General features: G+C 43.5%; 2 protein-coding genes across 3 annotated transcripts; one reads left to right on the top strand and one right to left on the bottom strand.

Moving 5' to 3' along the window:
- Positions 1-533: 533 nt before the first annotated feature.
- cxcr3.1 (chemokine (C-X-C motif) receptor 3, tandem duplicate 1) lies at positions 534-11,948 on the top strand. Of its 2 annotated transcripts, none has more exons than XM_030073074.1 (4): positions 534-662; positions 9,707-9,808; positions 10,027-10,353; positions 10,749-11,948. In XM_030073074.1, the coding sequence occupies exons 1-4, from the start codon at positions 615-617 to the stop codon at positions 11,481-11,483; spliced, it is 1,212 nt and encodes a 403-aa protein (XP_029928934.1). In that variant the 5' UTR covers positions 534-614; the 3' UTR covers positions 11,484-11,948. The 2 variants fall into 2 exon arrangements, with proteins under 2 accessions (XP_029928934.1, XP_029928935.1); XM_030073075.1 differs by lacking the exon at positions 534-662 and adding an exon at positions 8,376-8,649.
- A 1,337-nt stretch (positions 11,949-13,285) lies between these two features.
- On the bottom strand, positions 13,286-17,115 carry LOC115374244 (C-X-C chemokine receptor type 3-like). The gene is made up of 3 exons (XM_030073077.1): positions 16,471-17,115; positions 15,401-15,766; positions 13,286-15,077 (listed from the first exon to the last, which is right to left on the bottom strand). The coding sequence occupies exons 1-3, from the start codon at positions 16,471-16,473 to the stop codon at positions 14,274-14,276; spliced, it is 1,173 nt and encodes a 390-aa protein (XP_029928937.1). The 5' UTR covers positions 16,474-17,115; the 3' UTR covers positions 13,286-14,273.
- Between the last annotated feature and the right edge of the window lie 1,100 nt (positions 17,116-18,215).

Below are 18,215 nucleotides of genomic sequence, written 5' to 3'. Positions count from 1 at the left end.
GTTATTGTGTCATCTTCACCAACATGTTGCTAACCAAGCTGAAGGAGGTATAGTAACAAACTCACCAGTGGTCTAAGGTGAGTCTGCAGAAGTCTGCACAAGACTCTATAAAGTGAGAGGTTAGGTTCACTTGGCCTGTTGTTGGAAAGGACCATGGTGTGTTGAGGAAAAATGTTGCATAATATGATAGATATGGGCACCCTTGGATTAATATCATTGTGTTAGAAAGGTATTGTTCAAGGCCTGATAAGTGTGCTGAAAAACAGGAAACAAGTGCAGGCGCACAGGACCCTAATGACAGGAATGATTTGAACACACACACACACCCACATGTACACACACACACACAATCCTAGATGGGATCTTCATGACAGCATGGGTATGCACTGACATCCTGTTTTGTTGGATGATTTGGGAGGGTTGATGTGCGCCTGGTGACGCAGGGTGGAGAGATTGGCACTACATAAACTGACACATGTAATAATAACCGAGGACTTTTTGCTGCGGTCTCCATGTATGTTGTGTGTCTTTATTAAAAGTCCCGTAAGGCTGTAACCGGCGTCTGACTCTGATTTCTCCCCCGACAAAGTGGTGTGATATGAGTGGGCTGTGCCATGTCTCTTCATGGGAGTGATCATCACCCGTGGGCGCCCAGATCAGAGGTAGGCCTTTTTGAATCCTACTGGTACTGCGTGGTTCTCACTCACATGCGGGGACGGGGCCTGCATATGAGTGAGTCTTTAAATCTGCATGCACATTGTCAGCTGCTCTAATATTATGTGTAAAAATTACGTAAAAAAAAAAAAAAAAACTGGGAAACTACATAATGAGGACTTGAATTATAGTTGGCAGTCACAGCAGCTGGAGTGACCGGCCGAGGCTGACAATTGTCCTGTGTAACCCTGGAAACCAGTGTTTGTGCTGATGACAAACAGAGAATTTGAGAAAATAAGCAGCCTATGCATTGTGCATAGTGAAACTAAGAATTTGAGGAAATAAGCAGCCTGTGCATTATGTATTGTGAAACTAAGAATTTGAGAAAATGAGCAGCCTGTGTATGGTGTATTGTGCATTAAGTGTTGTTGGGCTGATGTCAGAGTTTAAAAATTCAGAAACTGAAGTGGCTGCATGTGCACGAAGTTTTTTCAGGGGAGCTGCTGACAGGCTTTGAGGAAGGGCCAGCCTAAAATCCTGGATCTTTGTTTATGTTGTAGTCCTCAAAGTTTGTGAGGGGTGTAAAATGTCTGTGTTTGGTGTCTGTTGAGCTGAAGTTTGAGCATGTGTGAGTGTGCACAGGGCGCGGCTGTGTGTGCGCGACCCCTTTTCCCCTGTGTGTTTGTATGTGTGAACCATTTCCTCCCCATGTTTGTGTGTGAGTGTCCTGGTTTGTGTATGAGAGACCAGCCTGGTAGATGAGGAATTTGTGAGAGGTCCTGTATTCTGTTCCACCAGCCCTGCATTAAGTGGGGAGGTTGTACGGCAGTGTTTAAGTGCCTAACCCTAACAGTGTCTAACCTTAATATTGTCTAACACACTCACATTGGCAAGTTTGAGTCCGTATCGTGCTAAAGCCAAAATCCCCCCCTCCCCAGTCCCCGGCTGGCCTGCACTCACATTACCTTTTTCCCAAACGCGCCCAAGCACGATTGCCCCTGGTGTGCACGTCATCACGTTGAAATAGGACAACAACAGGCATGGCCCGACGTCATTATAAATAAATGTAGTTCAAATACATCATGTCTTCCTTTTAACTAAAAAACGTTTTTGGTCCTTTTAATCAGACATGGGATGTTTATTTACCTTGACAGTTTCGGAGGTAACTTCCTCCTTCTTCAGAAAGCGTCCAACTGACAGCCGGAGCGGCACCTGGCAGATCCGGCAGACCGGGTGACCGGGTGGCCGCACACCGCGCGGTGCCGCGGCCAGTGCCGGCCGGTGCCGACGCGGTGCCGGCTAGCACCAGGTCTGCCGGATCTCCGCACACAGACTGCTGTACTTTCATTATAAACCGACTTTTGTTTATACGCGGTTGCAGCAGCACAACATGGTTGATTATTGATTGCGCAACGCGGCCATTCGCCGGTAATCGCGCTGTGCACATTAAACAGTTTTGCAGAGGCAGGAGGAAAGTTGCATGATTTACGTCCGCGCACTGCGTGCGTGACCGTGCATGTGCTCATGTACGCGCCCGTACCGTGCAGAAGCACACCCCTTCCAACCGTGCCAGAGCGGGGGAAGTGTACTGTATTCAAGCACGATACGGAGCGATCACACTGGTCAAAGAATCCGGATTTTAAGGGCAATCGTGCTTGGGCGCGGATCAAACTTGCCAGTGTGAGTGGCCTCGGGGCCCACTCACATTGGCAAGTTTGAGTCCGTATCGTGCTAAAGCCAAAATCCCCCCCTCTCCAGTCCCCGGCTGGCCTGCACTCACATTGCCTTTTTCCCAAACGCGCCCAAGCACGATTGCCCCCGGTGTGCGCGTCATCACGTTGAAATACGACAACAACAGGCATGGCCCGACATCATTATAAATCAATGTAGTTCAAATACATCATGTCTTCCTTTTAACTAGAAAACGTTTTTGGTCCTTTTAATCAGACATGGGGTGTTTATTTACCTTGACAGTTTCGGAGGTAACTTCCTCCTTCTTCAGAAAGGTCCAACTAACAGCCGGAGCGGCACCTGTCAGATCCGGCAGACCGGGTGACCGGGTGGCCGCACACCGCGCGGTGCCGCGGCCAGTGCCGGCCGGTGCCGACGCGGTGCCGCGGCCAGCACCAGGTTTGCCGGATCTCCGCACACAGACTGCTGTACTTTCATTATAAACCGACTTTTGTTTATACGCGGTTGCAGCAGCACAACGGACAATGACACAGACAACATGGTTGATTATTGATTGCGCAACGCGGCCATTCGCCGGTAATCGCGCTGCCCACATTAAACAATTTTGCAGAGGCAGGAGGAAAGTTGCATGATTTACGTCCGCGCACTGCGTGCGTGACCGTGCATGTGCTCATGTACGCGCCCGTACCGCGCTGAAGCACACCCCTTCCAACCGTGCCAGAGCGGGGGAAGTGTACTGTATTCAAGCACGATACGGAGCGATCACACTGGTCAAAGAATCCGGATTTTAAGGGCAATCGTGCTTGGGCGCGGATCAAACTTGCCAGTGTGAGTGGCCTCTAAGTATTAAGACCTGAATACTCAGAGGCTTAAGTTTACTATAGTGCTAAGACTGAATGGGGGCACACCAGACTGTAAAATAATCTAAACTGGGCCTGGACATTGGTGTGAAAGCGCAGCTGTGCTGAGATTGAGGTCAAGGCGGTCCATGTCAGTAGATAGTGAGTTTCTAGTGGTGATGCACTTGAAAATTGGGAGCTGGGAGTGAAGTGTGTGTCCCTGTCAGCGGTCGGAACAGTACTGACCGCCTAAAGGAAGCAGAGTGAGGGCATCTAAGGTGGAGGAGCCTTTGCTACTCCTACCCCGCCTGCTATGTGATCGCATTGAAATGTAAGAAGGAGCTCATGTTTGAATAGTTGTGGAGGGTTGCTCCCCCTCCCTTTGCTCATTCCAACTTTGTTGCAGTGCATGTTGTGTATGAGAAGGCTTCCACAGTTACCATGGGGTATCCTGTTACCATTTTCACTCATCATAAGATTAATGAGTTGATAAACCAGCCAAGGGGCAAGTAGTGCCACCCCTGTTATCTAGAAAACCATTGAAGAAGTTGGTCATGTGACCACATATTTTTGAAGAGGCATCCATTTCACTCATCCTGCAAAGAAGGGAGACACATGGCTTGAGAGGTAAGCACATTTCAGTTCAAAAAACATTTTTTTGCCCTCCAAAGTAACATTTCTATGATCAAGGTTTTTTGATTGCTGTGTTTGAACAATTATAGAAAACTTTGAAAACAGTTCACACAGGTTTTAGTACTTTAGTAAGCTACACCATGAGTCTATACAGTTAGCATGATGTTAGCTCAAAACAGCTGGGGGAGGCATTTTTTTCAAAATGGTGGGCTTGGGGTAATTTGTGCCAAATGGCTTGGGGTAATTTGTGCCAGTGGCACAACTTGTGATTATATACTATATATTACTTTATTGTATTTTATTGTTATTGTACATTGTCTTCTTACCTTTGATCACTAAAACTATTCAGATTCAGATGAAGATTATTTGCAGGTGCTCATTTTGGAAGTTTTATTTTGTTCTGGGTATGTGTTCATGTGGCGCTAGACCTCATTATAGAAAAGTGGCCTGTGTTCTTGTTAAAATAATAAATAAATGTTAAATAAATAATTTTGCATTGAATTTGTTTTGCTTTTATATAGCATTATCATTTGTGAGATTAAAATGATCTGTTTTACTTCAATTATCAATGGCACAATTTACCCCAGTGTATTCTCTCTAATGGCACAATTTACCCCGCACCGGGGGCAAGTTGTGCCACAGAACCACTTTTTTTTCAAAAGCTATATTTCTCAAACAGTTTATATAAGATCCAAAATGATTGTTCCGAGGGATGCACAACATCCTAAACTATATGTGCATATTTTAGTTGGAGGCATTACTGTAATCCCCTCGCTTTAAAGGCACTTTCAGTAAAAATTGGCACTACTTACCCCACTTTCCCCTACACTCACCTGCTGACATATCCTGATGTGACCATAAAGAGGTGTACCACAACCATAACAGCCAATGCTGTGCCCTTATGGCCCTTTTCCACTAGTACCTACTCAGCTCGACTCGGCTTGACTCTACTCGGTTTGAGAGCTTTTCCATTAGGTGGTAGTACCTGGTAGCAGATACTATTTTGGGACCTACTCAGCCGGGGGTTCCAAGCGAGCTGAGTCGAGCTGAGTCGAGCCGAAATGTGATGTAAACGCCGTGCAGGCCACTGATTGGACGGGGAGAGATGACACATGAGAGTGACTCCTGCACGAAAACCAAACCCGGCATTAAAAAAAAAAAAAAAAAAAACAGCAACAGCGATCGTGAGCATTGATCACCGCTGAAGTTGGCAAAGTCGGAAAATGACAAGCAAACCGGTACAGTGGTCAAATGAAGAGGTGGAGACTTTTCTGTGCTTGGTGGCGACCAAAAGAGTCCAGAGGGAGCTGGACAGTGCGCCGCCTTGCTATGACGACTCCACCCACGGTGAGCTGGTACTCAATTGTAATGGAAAACCACCTAAACTGTGTTGAGGCGAGTAGAGTCGAGCCGAGTAGGTACTAGTGGAAAAGGGACATTAGATTTTGAAGGGGAACCTGATTATTGTATTGCAGAGACAATTAAATACACCAAACTGAGGCCAGATTTGGAGTCCCCCCCTCCTAGTTTATGCAGATTTGGTATATTTTGTGGACGGGTCTTGTTTCAGAGACCATCTGGGCATCCATGCTGGATTTGCTGTGGTAAGACAGGAAGCTGGTGATTTTGTGACAGTAAAAGCAGCGAGATGTGACCAGCCATGTTCAGCACATCCAGCTGAGCTAAAAGCACTAACAGAAGCATGCAAACTGGCCAGAGGTAAGGATGCAAATGTGTACACTGACTCCGCCTATGTTCATGGTGTATGTCACCTGTTTGGAGCATTGTGGAAGCAGAGAGGGTTCAAAAAGACTGACGGGAGCCCAATACAGCATGGGAAACAGATAAGGGATCTAATATCAGCAATGATGCTACAAACAAAGTTGGCAATCATCAAATGTCAGACACTTTGCACAGAAAATGATGATGTCATTAGGGGGAACAATGCACCAGATGAGGCAGCAAGAGCGGCATCCAACTGTCAGATGGCCATTTTGGCACCTGTGGTGACAGTAGAGCCCATGGTAACCCCAGAGGACATCATGCTGATGCAGCAGGAGGCAGGTCCCAGTGAGCATAAGGTTTGGCTGCAAAGGGGGGCAATAGTGGATGAGAAAGTGTTATGGAGGTCACAGGAGAGGTGGGTGGTTGCAGTGTGTCATTGCTGATGAGCAAAATGACAGTGTCCCCTTTTCAGTACTGGAGCCAGGCAGGATGTTTTCCATAGCACAGGCACTCGCTCAAGGTGCAGGGTCATGTTGAACAGATGCAGGCAGACTCCACATAACTGAGAGAAGCAGAGGAGACACTTTCAATATTGAAAAGTAATCTTTTTAACTTCAAAGGTAACACTTTACAATAACAGTACAACAATTAACGTTAGTTAATGTTAGTTAATGCCGTAATGGTTAATTAACTGTTAGTTAATGATTATTATGGCATTTACTAATGTTAATAATATCTACAATAACCCTTAAATAACATATAAATCAATACCTTAGCATGAACAGCATTAGTAAATGATTCTTAGACACATTAGTTAATGGTTAGTTAACTGATACTTAATGTTAATTACCTGTTACTTAATGTTTATTACGGCATTAACTAATGTTAATTGTTGTAGTCTTATTGTAAAGTGTTACCACTTCAAAAGTTGACATAAATGATTTTTGAGGTAAGACTGATCTATTTGTACAAACATAGTATCACAAATGTTCTCCTATGAGTGACCCCCTTGTGCACGGAGTGAGTGTGTTTTTGTTTTGTTTTCACTAATCAAGTTTTGGTATGACTGATTTCTTGGTAATGGCAGTGTTTCCTCTCACACTCTCTCTCCCCCTCCCCCTCTCTGTCTACCTGACGGGGAAGGGGGAGCGGGAGAGAGAGAGACAGAACTCACTCACTCTCCCAGCACATTTTTCCCTCAGCCTAGGTCTTTCTTGGTTATTCCTCATTAGCTCATCATCACACACTTCAAATACCATGGCCCTGTTCCAAATCTTTGTTGGATCATTGCCTCTGTTGTCTCAGTTTGTCCCAGTTGGTTTTTGCACGCTTCTGGCCTCTCTGCCTGTTTCACTTCATTTTCCCTGTTCAGCATAGTAACTCTTTCCTCTGTCCCAAATTAGCCCACCATACCTGCCTGCCTGCACCTTGGACCTCCCCGGCTCTCTTGCCCTCAACCTTGGACTCCTGCACTTCTCAATTTGCTCAGCTTTGGCACCCAGGTCCCCAGCTTCACCACCCACACCTTCAGCCCTCAGCCTGGATGCCTTTCCTCCAGCCCTTCTCATGTTTTACATAAAAACTTTTGTTAACCTTCTCCTTGCCTCCTGTGTCTGCACCTGGGTTCACTTGTTCTTTGTGGCACATAGTCAATTGTGTATGTTTCACTTCTCTTGCACGTTTTTTCCGTGTTGATCATAGACTATAGTGTTGATGCAAAAAGCCAAGCTGTAAAAAAGACAAACACCTTTTGTCCTTCAGGAGTAGCTTATGCTGTCTGGTGCATAATTTTCTTGTTGGGAGACGTTTAAAAAAATGTAGAATTAAAGGTCTGAATTCAGACCTTTTGGCCAAATAATCAGACCTTTAGGCCAAATAATCAATTCAACATTTCTTTTAAACATTACATTAAAAAATCTGTCCAAAGCATTATGCAGGCCAGGCATGCATCGTGTAAGGGTATTCAGCACATATAAACTTGCATATGTGCTAAAGAATATGGATCTGACTTATTAAACTGTACATAACAGAAATTCAGGACCCAAGAAATAATTCATTTAATAAATCGGATTAAAATGTGAGATATTGGTTGGCTTCTGAGATGAAGATTTATTTTAATATTCATTCTAACTTTATGGATAATTCTCTACTTAGACTCACAGGCCCTGTCTCTACCTGTTACTGCTAATAGGCTGTTGTCTTCTGAATGTTTTGAGAACACTTGAGAAAAGTTAGGAAAATTCCAAGGGCCCTTGCCTGACAGGGGCCCCAAAAAATAAGTAAAAACTAATATAAAATTATTAAACCATCGTCGAGTAAAAAAAAAAAAAAAAAAAAAAAAAAAAATATATATATATATATATATATATATATATCAGCATGGATGTGAATGGACAGAGAAAAAACAGGAATTATCTATGTGAAGACCCTTTCTTACATTAATGTATTTGATAATGGACCAAAAATCAACAATGCAACAAAGAGAATAAAGATGTTTAAGTCAATTAGTTTCCAGGAATTCAAATCAAGTACCGCACATGAACAGTTTCCTAAGAAAGTGCAGTCACCCACTCAACTTAGATCACACATATATTACGCTAGATCTTATCTATACTTAAGTGTAAAGTCCCTAAATTTGCATATTTGAAGACAAAAAAACATACAGGATATCCAATTTGTTTAAATTAAAAATAAGAATAAAAAATAAGAGCCTTTTAGATGTACTGTGATGTCTTAAATTTCTTTCAAAATGTCCCAAATTAATAAATAATCCAACAACACTTTGTGAACACCAAAGTTCAAATTTCAAACTGGTTTGAAATTTGAGTGGGGTTTTAAATCCCACCACAGCTTAACAAAACAACTGTAATTATGTTATTCATGCAATTTCACTGATTATAAAAAAGCTCTTTGCCTGGCACTGCTTAGTGTTGAAACTGTCTTTGTGGCCCTTTTATGAATGACTTTGTATATTTCCTGTTTCTGAGGGTTCCTCTAGTCTATAAACCCTTTAGCAGTGACTGCACTGGGTCATATGTTACAGCCCTGCATAGCCTGTACAATCTGCTAATTGAGAGGAACAGCGCCAGTGCCATCTTCAGATTGGGTGAGTTATTAAAATTTGATGAAGCAGATGTGTATGTATGTAGTATGTATTACTAAAATTATTCAAAATTGAATTAAATAATTTCAGACAATATTTCAATTGATTTGGCCCTTTTTGTGTATCCATATTTTGATTATTTTTTTAATACTGACTGGCACTGCTGACAGACAAGTTGAATGAAAAAGTGATGCAACTTTTGTTTTTTCTTTGGTGACAGGCACCTTTTTTTTATCCTCACTTACTAAAAGCATGCATTTAGCTCAGAGGTGCAATGCCCGAAAGACCACAGTGTGTGCTGTATTTTACTATGATGTGGCTGCGTCTTGTTTGAACTATGCCAGGCAGCATTCAAGGAGCAACACAGATCAGTGACCTGTTGTCACAATCCACCTACATTTCATGTATTTTATCATCCAGTCATATTACTTGAATAGTTAATTGTACTGAGTGGAATCATTTTATATTTAAGTGCAGCATACTTAGGAGTAAAACTACAATGTTTCATATGCCATTTCAACAATCACACATCCATCCTTTGCACCATCAGGCACAAACAGCTTTTTTTTGCAGATATTTTCAAACTGAAAGATGCGCTGTTAAGGTGACGAGAACTAGAGCCTGCCTGGCTCACTGACAAATCTTGATATGAGTGTGTGTGTGTGTGTGTGTGTGTGTGTGTTTTGTAAATGGTTTGTTTTTACAGCCACTTGCTGATATACATTAGGAGTGTTGTCTCTCGTGTCTGCCAGCAGCCTGTCAGATTTTATACAGGCAAATAATTTGTTTTGCTTTAAAAATATATATTAGTAGTTTTGCAATGTTAGAATCACACAATGGTTAATCACATTTGGGTCAGTTCTAATAATTTCTTAACCTCATGTCTGTATTCTTGTTAAATGCCAGCTCAAGTTTCATGTGTTTCCCGTCAACACTATCCCACACAGTGCCATAGTGCACAGTGCCACCTTGTGGCTGGAACAAATTATACAGGAGAAACACAATATCTCAAAAATCAATATGAACTTTGTATTTTTTCCTCTTGTTGAATTATGTGCAGGATACTCTGATGACCACCATGGGGGGCTTCCTTGATGACTTATTTGAGGGTTATAATGAGACCAACTATGACCCCGAATGCTGCCTCGATGGTTTGGGTGATGTATGTGACCATGAGTACAGTTCTAAGAATTTCTTAACCTCGTGAATGCATTCATGTTAAATGCCAGTTCAAGTTTTGTGTGTCTCTTAACAACACTATCCCACACTGTGCCATGGTGCACAGTGCCACCTTGTGGCTGAAACAAATTACACAGTAGAAACACTCCAAGAAAATCAATATGAACTTTGTATTTTTCCCTCTTTTTGTATTATGTGCAGGATAATGTGCTCTATAACACCGACTGTTGCCACAATGGTTTGGGTGATGTATGTGACCATGACGACAGCATGCGTTTTGAGGCAGTGTTCATCCCAGTTCTCTACTCCGTGGCACTGGTTGTGGGCCTTCTGGGGAATGGGCTGGTACTGGGGGTACTGGCTCAGAGAAAGCGAGTCTGGAGCGTGACAGACAACTTCATCCTCCACCTGGCTGTGGCAGACAGCCTGTTGCTGTTGACGTTGCCATTCTGGGCTGTGGAAGCTGCCCAGGAGGAGGGATGGAGCTTTGGGACCCCACTTTGCAAGATCACTGGAGCCATGTTCACGGTAAGGGTAGGGACTGCAGTATGGAATCAGATTTGTGCCCAAAGATCAAACAAAACTACCTCAGGATCAAGCAAAAACACAAATTTGAGAGAGAAAGATTAAAAAAAACAAAAAACAAACAAACAAACAAAAAAAACACAGAAGCAGAAAAATGTCGTGAAAATAGTAAAACTTATAACTTGCAAACACATTATTTGTGTAATCAAGCAAAATATTGGCCTTTTACATTTTTGATAATATATCCTTTATTTTATAGCTCCCCCTGCTTCTTTCTCACTGATCAGACTTTTGCCTTCCCTGTGGGCTTTGCGGTCACACTGCAGCTCTGTCCTTTGCGCAACACAGTGGTTATACATTACCTCTCTTTGACACTGCTCATTTCTTTGTGATCCCAGATCAACTTCTACTGTGGGATCTTCCTGCTGGCATGCATCAGTCTGGACCGCTACATGTCCATTATCCACGCTACCCAGATGTACTCCCGTAGGAAGCCCTGGCTAGTCCACGCCAGCTGCCTGTCAGTGTGGCTCTTCTCCCTGCTCCTCACCCTTCCCGACTGGGTCTTCCTTGAGGCTGCGGCAGATGACAGACGGAGCAAAACAGAGTGTGTGCATAACTACCTGCTTTTCTCTCAGTCGGCATCTAAGTGGCGGCTGGCATCACGCCTGCTCTACCACTTGGTGGGCTTCCTGCTACCTTCAGTTGTCATGCTCTTCTGCTATTCCTGCATCCTGCTGCGCCTAATGCGTGGCTCCCAGGGCCGGCAGAAGCAGAGAGCCATCAGGGTCATCCTGGCCCTAGTGGCAGTCTTCTTTCTCTGCTGGACGCCATACAACATCACACTCATGGTGGACACAATTCAGTCCAACAGCACCCGTGAGGGCTGTGGGATGAAAACACATCTGGAAAAGGCCTTAACAGTCACCTCCTCCCTGGGCTACCTCCACTGCAGCCTCAATCCAGTCCTCTACGCCTTTGTGGGTGTGAAGTTCCGGCGTCAGCTTCTGGACATCCTGAGGTATCTGGGCTGCAGGCTGAAGATGGGTGCCAGCTTCAAATCTGCTGCAAGCAGTAGGAGAAGCTCCACGTGGTCTGAATCTGCAGACACTTCCAACTCTATTGCTATCTGACAGATGTCTGTCTGTGAGACAGATGTACAGCACACAAAACCTGAGCAAGCTGGCAGCAAACTAAGAGACAGAGACTTGAACCAGACTCATCTTTATGTAAACATACATACTGCGCAGCCTGTTCTCACAGGCTGTGCTTTCTGTAAAGTTTCCCTTGCGTACAGTGTTTCTGTCTTGCTGTACTGAACAAGAACATAACCCTGAGCAAAAAAGTAAATCTAGTTTGGAGCCTGAAGTCATACTTTTGTGTAGAAAAGCCATTGTGAAGTATGATAGAAAAACATGTTTTCCTTTATATAAGCATGTACAGCATAGATTAAGCATAGATATGAAATATTTTACTCTGTAATTATCAAATTACATTTTTTTGTACTTTTATACAACAATATAGCCTATTGCATTACATTTTTACATTTACATATAGAACCTTGAAATACTGAATAAACTTATTTTTTTATTTCATGACCTTAGATTGTTATGTGGTCGGGGCCAAATATGGCCTTCAAGAGAACCTGAGCTTGATGGACACCTTTAGTTGGGATTAATCACACACACACACACACACACACACACACACACACACACACACACACACACGAAACCTGATTAACTAATATAATGAAGAGCCAAAGATAAATTTTAAAGGGGACAGTGTTTGCTGCCGTGCAAACTCTGATTTTAAACCATGGGATTATTTAGATTGTGCAGCATCTCTGCTTTCTCCTGTATGTCAAAGTGTTATTGAACATTTGAATTCGATTATTTTACTTGCACAGCAGTTTAAGACAAGCATATATGATATCGGACAGATCAGGTGATACTACAGAAAACACAAGCAGCATTGCTTAAAGTCTGTAATGAAATTGAGTGGTTTCAGTAGAATTAGACCTTCCATCTCTTTGAGAGGAAATAAAGACAGTTCAAAGAATGAGATAACCTCAAACATGTGGTTTATGCAGAAAAGGGTGAGAACTGACATCGTGCTACCAGCCACAGAAGACGTGTTCAGCATGAGCACGCTGCACCTACATACGATCATGATACACCACAGAGTACCATCACTGCTCTCTCATACAACATTTTGGCCAGGATCCAATTCCACATGGGACTGCAGCCACAGTGCCTCTTGATCAAGATTCATGTGAGATGAAAACATCTAAATATATCAGGATAGTGGACTGCTCAAGGGGACTGTCCCATCTGACCCCAGCACCGTCCAGAGTGCTGACAGCATGTCATTATTCACGTGTCCTTAAGCAAACATTTAACTCCTACTGACTCACTTACTGTGCAGTGCGTCACTGTGGGTAAGAGATAAGTGACTATATAACTATGATGAACTCTTGAATATATTTTTGGACAGAAGATCTTTGCTGCAAGGTCATGCAAACACAAGGAGGTTCACAGCCTCGCAATCTTGGCAGTCTCGGGCCAGAGTATCAACATGTTTCTATCTCAGTTAGCAAACAGGCTTTGACAGAGGAAGGAAATAACCCTTCACTTTAACCGCATACTTAAGATACACTTCTGATCAGTTACGCAGTAAAGCTGAAGTGTTACTGCTGTTAAATGTGTCCAGCATTTATTTCGTCAAGCACATTTCCAGAAAGCCTCGTCGCTAGATGGAAATGCAAACTGAACTGAAACACCAGTTAACTGCTGGTTATAACTTCAAGAGGAAGGAAAGAAAGCGGGCTGAGACGTGTCTTGTTTCTTTTGCATTTACATTGGATAACAAACATGATAATGCACATAAACACTGAAATTCCAAGACAACTCACAGTCCTGAATGTACGTCTTGCTCTTCATGTCACATTTATTCCCATTAAAATGATTATTTTGCACCTGGCATACAATCATACATCAAACCTGAAAAACACACCACGCACTGTAATCTTCAAGAGAATTTCTTATTCTCAAAAGACCTCCTCCCTTTTTTTCCTCCACCACCTACTCTCTCAACTTCCCATGAACACAAAGCATGGCCCAGTTCTCTGTGCACCAAACAAACAGTGAAGTCTTCAGATGGGTATCCTGTAAACAGAGAGCTGTGAAAAAGGGCACAGCACAACAGAGAGAGCTTGTTTCCTTTCCCCTCCGCCTCGCTCTGCTTCTCTCTCCCTCTCTGTCACCTGACTGATGACATCACAACCTGTTTGTGTCATCCTGCCTGCCGCGGGCAAAACCTCATGTTGCAACAGGAAAATTTAACAAAAGAGTCTGGGATTTGCCAGAAAAAAAAAAAAAAACCTACTCCATCTGTTGCACATGACACACTTGACACCTACAGACTGCGTACTCATGGGATTTTCCCATGTGATCTAAATCAGACAACATGCACAGTGTTACACAATGCTGCGAAACAAGTGGAATGAAAAGTGAAATTGTTAATACACCCAGCCATGATCAGTAATAAAGTCATAAATTATATTAATGCAAAATTACAACACTGACAGGAGGGCAAGCTTATATTTCAATGTTACTACTACTACCACCACTAATAATAGTAATAATAACAATTCAAAAAACAGTATAAACAATGATGATTGAGGGTGACTAGTCAAAGAAAGCATTGCTACAATGATGAATACTAACTATAACCACAATCAGTCCAAGTCACCATGATGTGGCTCTAAAACCTTAAAGCTTAAAGTGCAGTTTGTGGGAATCCCTCTCTTTTTTTAACGTATATATCTCGTCATTATACTGAATGTGGTCCTCCACCTCTTCACCCCATGACCGGACAGTCACATTAACTTCCCCTCAGGGACAGAATGTCAGTCATGTCACTTATGAATCACCGGTGGGTGTTTTGTTTCCACTCATCTGCTCTGGTTGGGCTGCATTCTCTACGGTTTTCACTTGATTAAAAACTACCTTCTCATGAGCCTGGCCGGGCAAGGCTTCCTCCACCACGCCCAATTCCCACAGGGAGCTCTTAGAATCAGCCAGTGTCCCTTTCAAACACCTCAGCATGTCCAGCACCCGTTTCCTGAAGTTTCTACATAGTCCGAGGTAGAGAAGGGGGTTCAGGCAGGCATGGAAGCAGCCCAGAGCATGGGTGACCATTAGACTGTTCTCCAGGGAGGTTCTGCACAAACCATCAGCAGGTTCCTTTGTTGCTTTCTTCCTCTGGAAGGTGTCCACCATGAGTGTGATGTTGTATGGCGTCCAGCAGAGGAAGAAGACCACCACCAGCGCCAGGATGACCCTGATGGCTCTCTGCCTCTGTGGGCCCAGGGAGACACGCTGTAGATGCAGCAGGATGCAGGAATAGCAGAAGAGCAGGACGGCTGAAGGCAGGAGGAAGCCCACCAAGTGGTAGAGCAGGCGTGATCCCAGCCGCCACCCAGGTGCTGACTGAGATTCAAGCGGGTAGTCTTGTACACACACCATTTTCCCTTTGTTGCCATTTTTGACAACATCCAACGAGATGAAGTCAGGGATGGTGAGGAGCAGGGAGAAGACTGACAGGCAGCCGATGTGGACCAACCACGACTTCCTATGGCTATATATCTGAATCTTGTGGATGATGGACAAATAGCGGTCCAGACTGATTGAGGCCAGCAGGAAGATCCCACAGTAGAAGTTGATCTTAGAGAATGAAAAGAGAGAGAGAGGAACAAATAAATAAGTTATTACGCAGTATAAGCAAAAGGTCATCAAAAGTTAGCACATTTGTACTGACTCCCTCTTCAGAAATGCTGAAATAGAAAGGAAACAAGGGTGTTCACAGGGGAGTATTCATGGTCAACAACAGTATGAAGTGCACTGACCCTGACCTGGAGAGCGTCTCTTGATTTGGCAGGGAATAACTCCCTGGAGGCTAAGCACACTGCACTCACTAAAAGCGAAACTGAAATTGTCTGCCACTCCCTTTCTGTCCTGACCTGCTCTATGCACAACCTGGTACCTACATTGAAAATGGCTCCAGAGATCTTGCAGAAAGGAATCCCAAAGCTCCATCCCTGACCCTGGATGGCCTGGGCAGCCCAGAAGGGCAGAGTGAACAGCAGCAGGCTGTCTGCCACAGCCAGATGGAGGATGAGGGTGTCTGTCACGCTCCAGCTCTGTCTCCGTCTGCTGAGGGCCAGAACCACCAGGAGCAGCCCGTTCCCCAGAAGACCCACCACTAGCGCCACAGAGTACAAAAGTGGAAGGAACACTGCCTCCAAGTGACCACTGCACTCTGATTTGGTCTGATCCACGAATTCATAGTCGTCGTAATTATAGGTGGTGTTGTCGGCAAATATCCCATCAAGGTGCAGGTTCATGCCTTTATCCTGTGGAGTGAAAAAGGCACCAATAAAAGTCTGACCTCAAAGTGTTTCACTCAAAACCAACCAAAAAAAAATACCCAGTGAAAAACTATTATTCCCCTCTCTCTGTGGCTCCTCAGCTGCATCTGAGTAGGGAGTGAAAGAGTCAAGGGTGCACTTAAAAGTCCCCTCTCACGTGGTTTAGCAGGCGGTTTTGAAAAAAACGCTATTACCACACATAACTCACATGTTGCCGATGTCACTAGATTACAGAGTGAGCTAACCTCAGTCTGAAAGTACAGTTCCACTTTGGAGGCCAAACAAAAAGACTCACAGTGCCTATAAACTACTGCAATAAATTAATAAAATCCAAATCATTCGCCAAACAGTGCCATTCAGTCGACAGATGTTAATGGGAGATAAGGTGGTTGTAACCATACACAAACAAAACCAGAAAGACTGGTAGGTGGCGAGGCAAGGGACTTTTTTTTTTTTAAACTTTAAAGACGCAAACAACGTTGATAAACAAATAAAGGAAGCTATGAGAGCCATTTCCTGTTTGACCTATCTGCATGTAGTCATGTATGGAAGAATTGCATCAGGTCAAGAGGAAATTAAATATTGATGAAAAAGCAACTGCAGCTTAAATTGGTTTGCAGCTCTGGACATTACAAGTGTGAAATCAATAATGGGAGAACCTTACTTGGAAATTTCATTATCTCACTTACCATATGGGAGTTTAGCCGCTGATAGCGTCAACCTCCGTTTGCATTACCGTCTGACAGACAGAGGACAATAAACCTTCTGTCCGCAGTGAACTGATGACACCATGACACTGTCCAAACAAACCGGGAAAACGGCGCGACTTGAACCCCTGTCCTCTTGCAGGGGTCAGTGGCTTTTAGATGAAGGATTATACACAAGAGTCTGAGAGTGTCTGTGTTTTGGCAGTGTTGAGCAGGGAGGTAGGGGTCAGCCGCCGCAGCTGTCGTGCGTCCGTCAAATAAGGACTGTAAAAACGCGCTCGAACCGTCTCCGTGTTGCGCGCACGCCCAGGCCAGACCCGGGGGTCCCCCAGTCAAATCCAAGGGGTTAGTCCGGGTCGGATGACTGAAAAATGAATCCCTAAACAAGACGAAGTGGCGAGAGAAAGTATCTCCGAAAACGAGCTGCGCTGCCAGCTGGAAGTTTTACTCCACGGACATCTTGTGTTTGGCTTGTATGAACAAAATACATGCAGGATGTTTATTTAGCCGGCAGGAATCTTTCAGTCCGTGAAGTCTGACCACGCTGTTCCCCGGAGTACAACACACATCTCAGACCACTTTGTTTGGATGTCACTGAGAGCCACGCAGTCGAGCCTGGCAATTGCTCCACAGTGACAACGCGAAGCTTCCTGTGCTTTTCTTTCGAAATAAAACGCGTGATAACGAGCGATTGTGTTTCTTTTTTTGGGGGGGGGGGGGGGGCATGCATCAAACTGAAAAGAAAAGTTATCTGTAAGGTTAATCTATATCGTAAAACATCACTGCTTGCCTTGTTTTAGTAAATATTATTTGATTTGATAGATTTTTTTTTAAAATTGTATTATCATCCCCATCTGACCGAGTATGTCGTTTTATTTTGAAAGCTGAATGACCTACTTCCGATGTTTTTCTCATTATGTCGGTCTAGCTTGTCTCAGCTGAAGTAGACGCCAAGACACAAAGCGATGTGAAACAATGCACACCCCACACGAAAGGACGTTGTACACTAGATGGCGCCGTTGTAGTATAGTAAAACAAAACAACCCCCAACCCTATGCTGGTAAAGATTCATAATAAAAGTTTACAAGTTAATATATTTTGATGTGTATCAATGTTCAGTATAGCATTTGTCATTTTTTTCATATGCTAAATAGACTGAATGATAGAGAGTAATACATTGTAATCTCGAGTGTTTACAAATAGGCCTAAGTGTCTCATATGTTCCCTTTTGCAGTTGCTTGGGGCTTGAACTCTATAATCTCTGTCCTTGCCTGAAACTTAAGTGCGGCTGATGAGTGGGAAAGCTGTATCGATCTGAAGAGAGATCTGTTCCCATGCTTATTTTTCTATCTTGATGTCAACCCTGCTCCAAATGATATCCTTTCTCTGATGCACAAGTTGTGCAAGAAGGAGGTAGTCCAGTCATTTTATGAAAAAAACTGGGACAAATTGCAAGAGAAGCAAACTCAACTGATTTTGTATCCTCAGTATATCCTAAGAGAGGAAAAAAAAAGTCACAAGGAATCACATTGGTGGAAAGTTTTGAAAATCACCTATATATGACCATATAATACCAAAAAAACGCCCTTTTTAACACACAGGTGAAAGGGGTTCAGAATTTTACTTTCAGATATCACTATAAAAATTCACAAGTTGATTATACACACAAAGACAAGAAAAAAGGTCAATTACAAGTTCTTTGAATTATTCTGTTTACACATGCATAT

This window comes from Myripristis murdjan, chromosome 16 (assembly GCF_902150065.1).
Source record: "Myripristis murdjan chromosome 16, fMyrMur1.1, whole genome shotgun sequence".
Taxonomy (NCBI): Eukaryota; Metazoa; Chordata; class Actinopteri; order Holocentriformes; family Holocentridae; genus Myripristis; species Myripristis murdjan.
Note: the sequence above shows the minus strand (reverse complement) of the source record. Positions and strands in the feature narration are given on the sequence as shown.

What these genes read in the sequence shown, in the direction of transcription:
- LOC115374244 (XM_030073077.1), bottom strand. An exon ending in TCTCTGGAGCCATTTTCAAT is followed by an intron (nt 15,078 to 15,400) that starts GTAGGTACCAGG and finishes TCATTCTCTAAG; the next exon opens with ATCAACTTCTACTGTGGGAT.
- cxcr3.1 (XM_030073074.1), top strand. Translation starts at nt 615, where the DNA reads ATGTCTCTTCATGGGAGTGATCATCACCCGTGGGCGCCCAGATCAGAG. An exon ending in CGTGGGCGCCCAGATCAGAG is followed by an intron (nt 663 to 9,706) that starts GTAGGCCTTTTT and finishes AATTATGTGCAG; the next exon opens with GATACTCTGATGACCACCAT. An exon ending in TCACTGGAGCCATGTTCACG is followed by an intron (nt 10,354 to 10,748) that starts GTAAGGGTAGGG and finishes TTGTGATCCCAG; the next exon opens with ATCAACTTCTACTGTGGGAT.